General features: G+C 27.2%; 1 protein-coding gene across 1 annotated transcript; it reads left to right on the forward strand.

The window, feature by feature from the left end:
- Positions 1-798: 798 nt before the first annotated feature.
- Positions 799-9617, forward strand: LOC112685242 (protein phosphatase 1 regulatory subunit 7-like). Its single transcript, XM_025557076.1, has 4 exons — positions 799-1194; positions 1357-1513; positions 8679-8790; positions 9566-9617. The coding sequence occupies exons 1-4, from the start codon at positions 799-801 to the stop codon at positions 9615-9617; spliced, it is 717 nt and encodes a 238-aa protein (XP_025412861.1).
- The last annotated feature ends 6789 nt before the right edge of the window (positions 9618-16406 follow it).

Genomic DNA, 16406 nt, shown 5'->3' on the forward strand with positions numbered 1-16406 from the left:
TTAAATATGAAAATATATAATTAACGTTCCGTATAATAATTTGTTATATAAAATAAGGGTAGCACTACTTATGTTTATACTAAGGTAGTAAGCTAAAGAAAATAAACGTAACAAAATGTAATAATTATATTTACTTTTTATTTTATTGTACTTATAATTATTATAAGTACACGTTATATTACTATTAAGTATAGAAAGCAGGTTGCCTTCGGATTTTTAGAAAATAACTTAGGGTGCTGTGAGACAAAAAAGGTTTCGGAATTTCTGACCTGATCGAATGCAGCAGGTAGCATTAAATAGAATACCACGGTACAATTGAATAGATGTTTAAAAATCAAAGAAATTATACACAACAGACAGTTGACATCATACACATCAAAAATAAACTTATAACCATAAATAATTTATGTATACAATAAAAGTAGTTATTATCATTTTTTTTTATCTAATTACAGACGAAGTCAAAAACTGCAAAAAAATAAAAAAAACAAAAAATATTTCAACATGAATATAAAATATTTCGAACAGATAATGCTAATTAATTATACAGAGATAACGAAATATCTAAACTTTGAAGATATACTAAACGTAATAAAAGTTCTTGATATAAAAAATATAAAAACTAATTACGATACTATATTTATCGGAAACCGGGGACACTTAAAAGAATTACAAAAGAATCCAAAACATTTCAACTATTTGCATTTGAATATAAAATATGTCAATTTAAAAAATGAACATATTGACTTTAATGAACATACATTAACATTAAATTTATATAATGATAATATAACTAAAATGCCATTATTAAACGGATTCACAAATATAAAAAAATTACACATGGTCAAGAATTTCATCGTAGAATTGAACGAGAATCATTTACCCAAGAACGTAAATAATTTAGACTTATCCAGCAATTTAATCAAGAAAATGAACGGAATAGCCCACTTAAAAAAACTACAAGAACTCGACCTTTCAAAGAATCAGATATCAGAAATTAGCAGCACTAGTGACCTTACAAATTTGACTTCATTGTATCTCTCATCAAACAAGATAAGTAAAATTACGAATCTCAGTACACTAAAGAAATTAAAAGTACTAAACCTTGATTATAATAATATATCATTAATAGAAAACCTAGAGTCCCTAACTAGTTTAACCTCACTTAGTATCTGCAGCAACAGAATAAAAACAGTACAACATTTAAATGGTTTAACCAATCTGGAGTTTCTCAGCTTATCTTGTAATAATATTACCAAAATTGAAAATTTGAATATAAAAACCTTAAAATATATGAACTTGTCTTTCAACGATATTAAAAAAATTGAAAACATTCAATACCTAACGAATCTTCAGACTTTAATGCTGTCGGACAATAAAATATGTGTATTAGAAAATATTTCCTCTCTCGTCAGCTTAATGGAACTAGATGTAAATTATAATTTGATTGACGACATAGAAAATGTAGATTATCCACCAAATCTACTTTGCATACGTACTCGGAAGCCTCACGGTACCGAAAAAATCATCTATAAAAATATGATGCGTAATTGGCGTACGGACTCTTGTTGTATTTAACCGATTTATGTCATACCTTAAAATCATGAATTGAATAATGTATCTAAACTGATAAATATGTATATATAAAATGAAAATACATTGTACGCAACTTAACTGTATGAGTTATTACAGTATGAGCTATGTATATATATATAACATATATATATGGTACGATCAAAGAGTATAATTATGCGTTATAATACAATACCCGTTAAATTCGAAAAAAAGTTGATTATATTTTATGAATGGATTACACTCCTCGATCTTTTTTATACATTTCCCGACACTCTGAACCTAACACACACATACACTCAATGAAATGTATGGCTTAAAATAATTTCAATAAAATATAAAAATAAAAATTAATGCTTTTCACACGGTATAACCATTTCTCAGAACTAAAGTCGTAATATTTGAATATATTTAATGATATAAATAAACGTATATTTTAAAATAAAACGACCTTATATTTTATTCCCAACCGCCTTTAATGCTCATGCTTAAATTCTTTTTAAAGGTCAGCCGTACAATTTTGTTTAAGCCACTCCTCCGATCACATATTCTGGGCTACGTGTATTTGTAATGATGCGGCTCGTCATCAGCATCATAATTGCATCTCTATTAAATCTCTTTACCCGTTCCGTCTCAAAATTATTATTTGAATATTATATTTACTAATGAATAATCGTTTACCAGAATAAGTAGAATGTCGAATTAGAATTTTATAATGTAAAAAAAAATTAAAAATCAATTCAGATGCGATGGTGCGAGATAAATTACCGTATGGGTGCGAAGACGCTATCATTGTATCGTTCACTGATCACTCTTACTTGTAGCATTTAAAATGTTTATCAGAAATTAAAATATTTTAATCGCCACATCGGCGGGCCCCCGTAAAAGTAAGTTCATGGTTACCGACGGTCACCACTGACCACCACATACGCAACACACTTACACACGTGTACACAGCGGCGTAGATACAATTTTTTCTAAGTAGGGGATGTTTAAGAATTAATTCATAACATTCTTATTATATCTTAATGCGAGGTCCTATATCATAATATTACTTTTAAAATGGTATTATTATTATGTCCCGTATTTAATAAAAATTATTTTGTTACTCAATTTTTAATCTATACTTAATTATAGTAAAATGAAAATATAATTTTACCATAATATGTAAATATTAATAAATAATAATTAAATAACATTTAAAAAAAAAATTTGGGGGGGGGGGTTGAAACCTCATTACACCCCTCCACCACCACCACCACACGTAATTACGTCACTGCGTGTACATATGCTCATGCACTTGCACACATACGCTTGCACATGAAGTGTTATGATAACTAAATCATCAATCATATCTGTTCACGGTTTTGCGTCGCAACCGTGTGAGTTATGCAATCGAAACGATGCCAGTTTTATTCTGTACGGTAGCAACTACCGTAAAAAGTTAACAATTATGTACGTGCTAGTTTTCTCTTCTATTTTTACGAATCGCCGTCGTATTGATAATTTTTCGTTCAATTAAAATACGCGCTCATATCTCCGTTATTCGTACTATAATTTAGTGCACGTCGATCCGAAAAGTTTTTAATATTAAATGATGTACGCGTATTGGTCACCCTGTTCTATTAATAATTTATACTATTTATTTGTTTGTGCGTCAACCGTTGTTTTCAGATTCCCATTTAGTTATATGTACAGTTTTCTAGAACGAGTCGCGTGTCAAACGTACACAACGTCCAGTGTCGTCATAAAATAATTACGTATATCTGCGACAGTTATTTGTATAGGTTTCAAGTAATTGCGGCCGTCCAGTTTCGAGGTCCACAATATTCTTAAGTTATAAAAATTTATACACATTTTTATTTACAATCGTTTCGATATCCTTTTCTGTTGCGGACTGTTCGTGTAAATGTATTCGTATCATAATCGTGTTTCCGTGAATTGTTTTACATTCATTGTTTTTTTTTATTTTATTGCTAGTTCGTATTATCTGGACTCGCCCGAAATATATTTTACTGTCTTAGATCACTACAATTACTAATCCTACACCTAGAAATGTTAGGTCGGAAAAGCGCACAATCATCGTTTATTACTATGATATTTATTTGAATTTATTTATATTATATTTAATAACATATAATATCTCAATTGGTGATAATTAATACCAACGTGTTATAAAAATAAAATATTTCTAAACGAAAAAGTGAAAGGAATTAGATGACTGATATTTAATATCAACAATAGAAGAACCTATCTAATGCGATTCCAACGGAACATAAAAAAAAATTTTTGTATCCTTAAATTAACAATGATCTACAACCGCAATGGTGTATTTGAGACTTGGTTTCCATGTAAAAATGTGATCAACAATAAGTGATAGTTTAATACAAATTATAAACAATATAAATATTGAACAGTAAATGATCTGACCGAGTCCAAACGATTGAGTCAATAAAAACAGGCATAACAGTACACAACAATAGTACAAAAATTGAACAAACAATAATAACAGCTGACTGAGTAAATTATGAATTAGTGTCTTGCAATCACTCTGCAGTCATTCAAAGAAAGTTTTTTAGTCCTTTTGAATACATTCAGTCATAGTTTGAGATAATTAAAGAGAAAGATTTTAATACTATAAGTAAATGTATATAGGTTTTGATAATTAATAAGGTTAATAAATTATTATTTATTAGATTAAATTACATTTAAAAGAATATACAAAAAAAAAAAAAAATTAACACTAGAATAATGAAATTTAAAAAAATATTTCATCAGTAGTCCGTGATCTTCTAAAGGTTAAGAACCACTGGTCTAGAGAGTATACGGTAAAGTCCCGGATAACCATGAATAATAATAAATAATAAACAATAATTAGTTTACATTTATAGTATACATTTTACAATATAGCCAATATTATATCATATATATGTATATTAATATGTTCTACTCATCAAACAGTTTAAAAATATGATAAAAATTAATTATTTCAATTGTCTATTATTTAACTATAATTTTGATAGACGTTTTATTTATTAAATAATCCTATAGTTGTTGTTTTTAATTTTTCAAATTATGCATTATATCGAGGTTTTTTTATGAACTCAAATAATACGTTTCTTGAAAATCATCATTTTTTATGTTAAGGTAAAAACATTTGTAAGATATTTTTGTTGATACACAAGGTAAGTTACAAAAATGTTTGTTTTAAAGTGAGGTTCCTATTTGTTTATTTATTTATTCCGGACCAATGTTCAATTACAAGATAAACAATAGTTCACAGTTAATATTGAGCAATAACAAATTATAAGAGAAAATTAATAAACCACAATGAAATATGACTATTAACTATAATAACAATAAAAATAATAACCGAAAGAAATTCCGGTGATTAATTCCAACGCATCTATGAACGCGTTCAGAGACGCGCAGCCAATGCGGCGCGATTTAATTTTGGCTGTACAATTACTACATTACTTGTTTTTAAATGTAATCGATTCCTATGACCACCCCGAGACGCACAATTAGCGCAACCGGGCAAAATGTATTGTTTTCATATCGTCCTTAAAGAAGATTAATATATAATTAAATTTATGAAATCAATGTGGAAAATTCCCTGAACTTAGTTTCATCTTTCCTTAAATGTTTTCCTATCAGGAAACTGAGAAATCCTTCGGTTTTCCTGGATATTAACATTTCATGTGCTTCGTTTTTAGAACTGGCTAGTGTATATTTCACTGTTTCTTGTTCTTCATCTACTTCTTGTAAAAGAAGTAGATTCAAAAATAATTTTTTTTTTTTTTTGTTAACATTTTAAAATCGCCTACATGGTACGCGTACCATGTATGTTAATATGTTCCGAATTGAAAACTTGATGTACCTACACAATACAATAAATCTCGCGGTCAAGAATTCTTGTCAAAAGACGCGTACATGAGAAGTTACATTAACATTTTTCCGAACATATTGTTATCAAATATGACAATGTACTCGTACGTGTATGTCTTCTTGTGATGTTACATAAGGGATATCTTTAGGAAGTTTTAGTTGATTCACGGTACAATAGGACTGTCGTAAAAATTAAAAAAAAGTCGATTTCCGAGTAATCCGATAATACTATGAGCTCCCGGCCCAAACAAGTATCTTAACCAACGATTGTGCGTACGACCTCGAAACAATCTAACATTAAACGGGACGAAGATGTTCAAGAAAAAAACGTGTACACATTTATCGTGTAATGTCATATATAACCTAATATCGTTTTTTCCCAGCATTCAATCAACCGTATCGTCTTTTCAATAAATATTTGGTTTTTAGCGATTCAAATTGTGGTTTGAATTTGCGGTACACGAAAAGTGTATTGTAGAAATTACTTTCGCGGGCATTGTAAATTTAAACGTTTAACGTATGTTCCGGTGGAAATTGCTTTGGACGTGGTCCCCGATCCGTGTGTGCTGGAAAATAGATAATAGGTCAGTACTCGATAGTTGCAACGACTTGACTACCAGTGGACCGACGTTTATTTTGTTATTATTATTATTAGGGATCTCGTTTTTGTACGCGAATATAAATAGTACGTATTCTGTGATTGCGGGAACGAAACAAAATAAACTACCTTTTGTTAATACAAATTAATTAAAAAAAAAGCTTAGTCATGTAAACACGTATCTGAATCATATTCGTATATATTCTGTATATTCTGTATAATATATAAAACATTACCTAATTATTTACTGAGCCAACTTAAACAATTACACTTAGTGTTATTGATTATTACACCATTCTAATCTATATTGATGTTTTAGTTATGTATGACGAATTCTTAATTAATTTATTACTGTCTATGTGTTAGGCTTAGTATAATTATTATTGTTGAAATACGGAGGGCACCCGACTTCAAAGGAATTTAATAAATACCAATATTAATCATGGATTTATTTTTCTCTGTTTAGTTTATTACACGTAATTTAAATTTATTCACATTTTTTTATTTTATTACGTTATTTTTTAAGAAGTCGAGGGGTTTTTGTTAAATTTTTATTTTTTTAAAAAAAAGCTAATTCGTTTAATGAATTTTCATAGTGCAAATGATTCTCGCGATTATCGATGTAAGTAAACCAATCGAAAAATATATTTGTATATATGACAGATAGCTAGTAGTCGGTGACCCGATAAATTCACAGATTTACTTCCTTATATAAATTCAGAGACTCACGTGAATAAAATTATAGATGCAACGTGCAATTTTAAGCAACGGGTCATATAAATTAAACTTTAATTTCACACGTGTGAACATGTGAAAACATGTACATGTGAATTAGGGATCTCTAATTATTATTATTATTACTAGCTTAATTACCCGGTTTCGCCCGTGTGTAGTTTTTGCTTTCTCTGAATGAAATGCTTAAATCAACACATATTTTTGTGTTTTAAAGAAGAAAAAAATGTATTTTACCTAATTTAATCAAGTGCTAAATAGTAGTAGTAGTAGCTGATTTATAATTTATATATAAAAAAAAAAAAAAATAATAATAATTATAATAGTTACAAATGATTCTAATGATTCTATAATCGTTATTTTTTTTCTTTTATATATAAATACTTTTTTATCTTCCAATTTTGTGATAATAATATTTAAAAATTTTCCAATTTTTTTTTTTTGCAAAGTCGCGTACTGGCCCACTGGATACCGAGAAAATCCCGGTAGGCCCTCTTAGAAATTATAAAATCTGGGCCCCTTGCTAAATAGGTACCCGTAGCTTCACTTAAATTCAGTAATTTTATTATTTTTAACAATTTTAATTGTACAATTGAAAAGAGAAAATTACATAAAGGACAAATAATACATTTCGTTGGTTATTTACTGATAATGCAATTTTTAGTGTATTTCTTTATGATTTCAATTTTATTTTCGAAATCAAGTAAATCATTTATTACGGTTTTAATATGAATTTTTAAACGATTTTTTCCATTCCTTGACTCCGGTGTCAAATATACTACTGTACCGTTCGAACATTTTATCATCAGTTATTTTAAAAAGATCTTCTCTTCTTTTTGTAAACGTCAAGAACATATCTTTTAATTCTGCATCGTACTCGAGTATCATAGGAGTAGTTGACGTTCTTATTTGTTTAAAATACTCAAAGGTTTTTTATCATATTTTTTATCTACAAAAAATAATGTATTGTTAAATGTACTAAGATAATCAGATATTATAAAGTATAAAAATATATTAGATTATACACTATATGTGTAATTCAAATAAATAATTGTGTAATTAACTGCATATTTAGGTTAATTTTATATAAAAATATACTTTTTTGATCTGGTCGAAAAATAATGTAACGTGATCAAACGAAATGACAAAAAATATTTCATAGGGCTCAAAATCTTTTATGATTAATATGTTTTGCATTTTATTGTAGCAATTGAATGAATGATATTTTATTGAAATTCATTCGACAAGTTTTTCAATCATTATTTGTTTTGATTGTTCCCAAAAAATCTCTGTGTTGTTGTTGGTTAAATAATTTATGCTGCTTATGACAATCTGATTTAAACACGTCAAAAGTATTTCCGTTATAAGAGATTTATCGAAAGAGTAACAAGAAAATGTTTGGAACATCAACAGAGTATTGAAAACATTTTCAATTGATAATTTCAAATGCCCAATATCACTCGAGTATAATTCCTTGAAAATCGCTTCGCACGAATTCAAATATTTTACAGTGTCTTTGATATTTTTGTACAAATGTAGAATTCTTTGTTTAACAATCATCCAAGGCTGTAATTCGTATATATATCGATTATTAATATAACTATTGATTATCACGTAAGATTACAGAGCAAATATATATTTACTTTAAGTAGAACAGAATTAGTCCGTTTCATAGCAGTTTCGGCAAACTGAGCTAAATTTCCCTCGATCAGGAAACATACTTTGTCTAACTTAAATTACATTTTTCTATAAAATGTAATTTGTGTATGCGGTCCGAGTGTTAATGTTTTTTGTAATTCATACTTATAGCTCTGAAGCATCTATAATTAAATAATTTACATTTAATTATTGTATTTTATAAATTATATTTACATAAATATATTAACAGGGAGTGTCGTGATCGAACAGGATAAGGTAGCAGCAGATACTGGTTTGAAACCGGTCAACGGTAGTTTAGCGGCACCAAGACCACCTTCAGAAAAGAAATCACAGATCGAACGGTAATAGTATGGTAATAATATGGTATATTATTATCTATATTATAGACTATGTTCAATAAACGAACTATATCGTAATCACGATATGTCAAGATTAGACTCTAACCTGAGTTTTGCCACTGAACACCTTCATCGCTGTTCGTTAATACGACGATTTTAATTTTAAATTGTTCCGCTGATACTAGCCGAAATGTATTGTGATTTGAGTTGTTTTACCAATAAAAATGTAACAATACAGTTTACCTTGAATGAATTTAGTCTTCAAAACCATTATAAAAATAAAAAAATAAACCCATTTATATAAATCATACTATAGGTACCGAAAATAAACACACGGTAGGGAAGGGTTAGTGAACTTTGAGATAAAAATTATCTTTAAAAAAAAATATGAGACGTGATAGAGAACCAGTGATAAGCGAAACGAACAGAGATGATCGGAAAATTTTTTGGAAAAGTTAAATGAAAGAACGTTGTATTCAAATACATAAACAACTGTTTTATATTATTGACATTGATATTTTTTATCACTCGCTAAAATTATGTCCAAAATGTCACGTCGGATCACGTCGATATCACACTCATCGTCGTCAATCAAATCATTGTGCAAATGCATGAGTGTAAGCGTGAATAATCGTTCATAGAATTATTCATTACCTTACGGCAGTGGCGTATGTAAGGGGGGTGCATAGTGGGCTACATCCCCCTCCCTAAATGTTATAAAAAACTTATTTTAAACATATGTTATATCGTATTTTAATGATGCTTTATACTTATTTAGAATTTGCGTCCAACGTCAAATTGTTTTGGCACTTTCTGTAAATGAAAAATAAATAAGTACCTACTGTATCTTGTTAGTAATTCTTAGATAGCAATGGTAATTTAACTCTGTCCATAGCAGCCCCTCCCGAAAATATTTTCTGTATACGCCACTACCTTACGAGTATATTACGCACCGATTAACGAATAATAATAGTGTGTTACGTGATGGGCACAGTGCCACAGGTGAAGCTTGAATTTCGTCATTACTGAATTTGCCTTTCCCCGCACTAGCCACAGATATTAATTAGATAATAACAAACACTAATTAGTAGGGCTCGGACGTTTATAAAATTGCTTATTTTTTTTCTATTTATCCAATTCAATGCTAATATGGATACAAATTTAATTAATGTTCTACTGAATCAAATAATACTATTTTTACATTGCATATTTTTGCATATGTAATGGTTTTGTTTTTTAATTGAATATTTTGGGGTTTTAAAATAAAAATGCATATTTTAGTACATTTTTTAAAAAAAACAATTTAAATTAATGAACTATACAATTAATTCCACCAGTGGCAGACCCAGAATTTTCTTTCTTTTTTTTTTTTTTTTTTGTGGGGGTGTTGAAAAATATTTTATGGGATGTTTTTTATAACATTGCAGTCAGTGATTGATAATGAATTAAGTTAATAGTAAGTAATATAATACATTTTTTTAAATCTAAGACAACTAATTTCTTGTATGAATAAAAATACAAATTATATACTTTCCCTCATACTTTAAAAAAAAAAAAAAATTCTTAGTTCATAAAATTATTGATTTTTAATGTATATTTTTTTCCTGATTTGGGGGGGGGTTAACCCCTATACTCCTCCCGTAAATCCACCTCTGAATTCCACTATTTGTATATATAAGTGTTATAGGTGTGGTAACTACAATTTACCACGCATTGGGGAACATGATCAGAGGCGGCAATTTACTACTCTGATAATTCGAATAAAAAACAAATTGAAGGTCAAGGATCATAAATTCTTCAAATATGCTCCAATAAATCATTTGATGTAGAACGAAGTTTTTCATGGTATAAAAATATACTTAGTGATAACCAGTGTTGGGACTTATAAATTATCTAGATAGATTTTTTGTTATATTTTATCTTATCTAGATAAATAACGCTAAGTTATCTAATTACTTATCTAAGATAACATTTTTACTTATCTTGATAATTATCTGTATTCTTGAAAGATTAGAGTTATTTTTATTCTTGTACGGAGACGAATCCAATAAATCAGAGATCATAAAATCGGTCCAGCGTTCTTGAATTATAAATTCTGTAACTAACCAGACTTTCTTATATATTTATATATATAGATTTTGTATTTATAATCATAATTCGTGTATTATAAAGGTTAATAAGTAATTATTTCCTGGTATGACATTTTGTTTGTATTTTCATGTCGGAAAAATATTTTTGGTATTTTTAAACTTAATTTCTTATTTTTCCACGGAAGTTTCAATTATAGTAGGTATTTGATTTTAATAAATACATGTAACTTATATGCTGAATAGTCAATACTTCACTCTTGGAACCAGTAAAGTCGTAACTACTTATATAATAATGAAAATCATCAAATTATGATTGTATGAAAAACAATATTGTTAACTTAAAATAATTTTTATGTATTCTGTATTTATCGTACAGAGCAATTTTCATTTTTTTTTTTTTTTTTTTTTATTTAACATTTTAGTGATTAACTATCATTAAATATTATACATTGTATATAAATACTGCTTAATGGTACACTATATTACTACAATAAACATTAAACACCTAGTTACCTATTGATAATAATGATTATAATTGAGTCTTCATAGATATTATTACAAATATGAAATATTGACCAAAAAATAAAAATGTTTGAAAATATCTTTTTTTTTATCGAGATAAAAATAAAATTATCTTTTATCTTTATCTAGATATTTTAACTTTTTTCATCTATTATCTTTATCTAGATTGATTTGGACATATTATCTTTCATCTATACCTAGATAAATTTTGCATTATCTATCCCTAACACTGGTGATAACAGACGCAGTTACAAATTTGATTAAACTAAAAAAACCAAGTATTACAGTATAACGCTAATAATGTAATATATAATAAATAATAATGTAAATAAAACACTATACTATAAAAATGTTGTTTTATGCGTAATTTCGTGTTTTTATTGGCTAAAAATGTATATTTTATAATTTTTAGCGCATATTTCGTAATTTTTTAGTGCATAAATGCATGCATATTACAGTAGTTTTAAGTGCATAAACATCCGAGCACTACTGATTAGTAATATTTCATAGAAGTGGCGCCAAAACCAAAATATTCATGAGCCCATTTATCAAATTAAGAGACATCATCACCTTGCAACTTAATTAAAAGCCCTAATAATATTTGCATTATACAAAATATATTGTTCAAATATGAAATATTTAATTAATCTACCGGGTATTATATATTAATTATGAACCGTTTTTGTTATTAGTTAATAACTCGTTGGCTCAATTACCGGAAAATGCACTCACACTCACATCGCTCGATTTTAATGCTTTAAAAAAATAAATAAATGCCGTATCAAAAAATACATTCATCACCTAAAAGGTCTAAAACATGCCCTAAAAATATTAGAAAAATGCACTTTTAAAAAATTAATTTAAACATTAATTTACTTTAAAACATTTTATTTTTGTATTAATTTTTTAAAAATTCAGAAAAAAAATTTTTGTTTGACATGTGAACTATAAAAATGTATATAAAATTATATGTAAATACCTATATAAAAAATTTGTAAAAATTCTAATCCAACAAATCGCATCTACAAAATGTTTAAACTCTGTTAATGCTAATTAATTAATTAATGTTAATACCATGTTTATAATTCAATGAAGTCAATTTTTTTAGTCTTAATTTCAGAAATAGATTAAAAATGTCTTAAATAATAAAATTCATTAAAAGCGTTAAAAATGCAAATTATATACTTTCCTTCATACTTGAAAAAAAAAAAAATTCTTAATTCATAAAATTATTGATTTTTAATACATATTTTTTTCCTGATTTTGGGGGGGTTAACCCCCACAGTCCCCCCATAGATCCGGTTAGACCAGTGAAAAATACTACCTTTCCAAAAACTATTCTTTTTCCCTCATAGAACGGAATAAAGCTCACTTTTCATATCGCATCTATGCATCAAACTCGCATCGATAAATAATCTTTTAATGCATGTGTAACAAAAAATAAATTGCCTTTTGGTGCGAATATATCCCAGCTTTGAATCATTTTTTCAGCTTTCAAAACTAATTCTTTTCTATAAAACATGTTCTCCGCATCTTTAGATGGAACTTTTAAATTTTCCAAAAAACTTGATGGCGATTCAAATCCAATATCCGCAGTACAGTTCTTAGATAATTCCATAAAATATGCTTTTTAAATAAAAAGTGACATTTCTACAACTAACCATTGATGTATGATCCCATGACTTGAGCATTTCGCACAAGCATTGATAGCTGGCTGCGTGGCAATTGTTTCGATAAATTACATTTTTTAATTGCATTTGCGTATAATTGAAAAATTTGATTCATTCCTCAGAGCTGTGCCATAATTGATAACAACTAAATGTACGTTTATGTTATTTATAAGATGAAAACTTAACTCTAAGCAATATATTTAAAACTAAAACGCTTTATTATAAATTTATTTTAACAGGTTGAATATAACTATAGAATCCCTAATTGTTAATTATTATTATATTATTAATTATTATTAGTTCAATTATTCGTGTTAATTAATTATCGTTTCTTTTTTTGTGGCTTACGTTATCGTTCGTTGTTCATTATTACTAAGGCTCGGATTTTATAGTATTTGCTAATTATTATAGGATACAGATAAAAGTAGTAGAGTAAGCTATAAGTTTGTTTTATGCACATGGGACTCTAAATATTGCTATTTATTACATATTTGAAGTATTTTAGATTTACAATGTTATTTTTGAAGTTTTGTTGCTATTTTTTTTTTAATATGCATAACATAATGCTTCATTTTGTATTTTTCATAAATCTCGCTTATATTGAATGAAAAATAGGAAAAACTTTTCATTTATATGAATCTATAAGAAAAAAACCCACTTTTTCGTTTAATATTAATATATTATATAATATAATATTAGTGATATTATAGTCTATTTTTGGTAGCTCGAATATATCAAATAATATTAATTTATTATTTTAACCACTTATCTGTTTTATTTATATTTCTTTTATTATTGTTTATATTGTTGTATTTCAGTATTAGTCAATTTTACGTATCGTTTGCTTATATTTATAAATTGTAATCGTTTATTACTTTATTTTTTTTATTTTTTTTTTTTATTGCTATTTTAAATGTTTTCAGGGCATATTATAGCGCATATTTCAGTACTTTTTAGTGCTATAAAATCCGAGCTCTGGTTATTACTAAGGTTCGGATTTTTAAACAAAAATTATTATTAAATATGTATATATTTATGCATTTAAAAATTCTAAAATATGTAAACAATTTTTTACAACACTCTACGAATAATTTATCTTACTTTATATCAAGCAATATTACAATATGGTCTGTTGGTCTGGGTAGGTACAGCTAAAAACTCAATACAGCCACTAATAATACAACATAGATTAATAATTATAATCTGCTTTGTAAGTTAAGCCTAGAAGGATCAACAATAGAAAATTTTAAACTATTCAATGTTTTACCACTAGAAAAACTGTACAAAAAAATAGCTATATTTTTCATAATTAAAAATTATAATCTATGGCTGCACGTATTTAACATACATGATAAAAGAGAAAATAGAGCATATGATGCTAAAATTCCTTACACTAAAAAATCTTTCGTATATAAATTTGTTAATTACGTATCTTATCCTATGTATTTCAACTCACCGCCAGTTAATATTAAATAAGTATATACGCTAACTCTCTGAGTCTTAAAAGTCGAATCTCAAAAAATTGATTGTTAACTAGTTAAACACTCCTTTAGATTAGTGTTTTATGTTTATTATATATTATATTATGGTTTGTTATGTACAACTCTTTGTTTAATTTCTTTATTTATTTTATTTACTTTTATTTATAGTTGATCAATTACTATATTAATTACTAGATTTTGTAACTCTCTACCATCATCACAAGCTTGCTTACAGATGGTAGATAGATTCATCTTATTTTATTATTGTAAACTTGTTTTTTTGAGCTAAGTATAATTTATAATAGATTAAAAAAAAAATTCTTTATTGTGTGTGTAAAAAACGTGCAAAATATATGTATAAATATATATATTATATTGAAAAAGATACAATTTAAATATCAGTATACTTCTGCTAACAAATGTGTACAAAATGTTTATAAACAAAGTTTAATTCAATAAATGCAAAATTAATAATAAATAATGAAGGTATTACATTTTTTTTTGATGAACTGTAAAAGGGAATTGTTGGCCAACTGACTTAATGTGTGAACAAAGTACAGAAATGTTAAGAATGTTGAAAGTTTGGTTTTCAAACATTTTACTGAACTATTTTATAGTTTTGTGTAAGAAATTGGTAGATAACCTGGCTTTTGTAATTGATAGGTTAAGCTACTATTGATAGTTACATGAGACTCATTTCTATTGGTATTTATATTAAGTGGGCCTTAATTCCGATTTTGCGTCGACATTATTCAACATTGATTAAATTCGACAAAAAAATAATAAAAATTGAGCAACGTGGTGATACTTTGAAACTACTCTGAGAAAAAAAATTGGAAAAATGTTAATTGGTGTTGTCACAAAATTATAACATAAAAAAATACCTATGTATATATATATATATATATATAAGGATAAGGATTATTAATATTATTATCTACAGCAGCTGTAGACGATACATCGTCGATTTTGATCCGTCGTGTATTTACTCCTTCGATTATACGTATATTAAATTAAATAAAACAATTTTATCGTTCCACCGATGTTTTGTTATTATATTATTTTTCCGTCGACTATTGTTTTACGACCGCGTTACGGTTGCTCGTTGGTAATAATCGTTTTTCGACCGACCGCCGTCGAGGCCGTCGCGTAGCTATCGTTAAAAAACAAAAACTATTGCGTTCGACCGTCAACCATATTATAATACCACCGTAAACGGTGTTCAATTCGTTTGATTCGTGTCGCACGATCGTAACTCGAACCTAACCGATAACAATCGTACTTGGCAGACCAATCCTACATTCTAGACCGTTCTACATAATTCTAATCTAGAATCCATTTTAACTAAACTTCTCTCTGATTTAACTTCTATAATAACTCTTTTATCATTTCCATATTTAATAAACAAATTCATAAATAAATTATCTAATACTGTTATCGTTTAACGTAACTTATCTTATATTATTTTAACTTAACATTACAATTTACGGGACCACCTAATCGTATATTGCTATTTAGGTACCTATACTAAATTCTATATATATATATATATTGTATTATCTATACATGTTTATTATTATTTTTTTAATATTAATTAGTTTTTTTATATCACCATCTACACTCTATCATTTCCTGCATTGTTATTATATCTGTTTCTGTATTTAATGTAATTGTCGAACTATAATAGTATTTGCTGAAAGTTCTAAATAAAACAAAAAACAATCTATTAGATTAATACATTTGTAAACAAGTAAACCACTACTAATTTAAATAAAACAAAACCGTTTTTTTAAGTCTTATTTTTTACGGCACATAATTTGATATGAGTTCTAGGAAATGTGATATTGTTTTTAACA

This window comes from Sipha flava, unplaced genomic scaffold (assembly GCF_003268045.1).
Source record: "Sipha flava isolate LNK unplaced genomic scaffold, YSA_version1 270_pilon_pilon, whole genome shotgun sequence".
In the NCBI taxonomy this organism is placed as follows: Eukaryota; Metazoa; Arthropoda; class Insecta; order Hemiptera; family Aphididae; genus Sipha; species Sipha flava.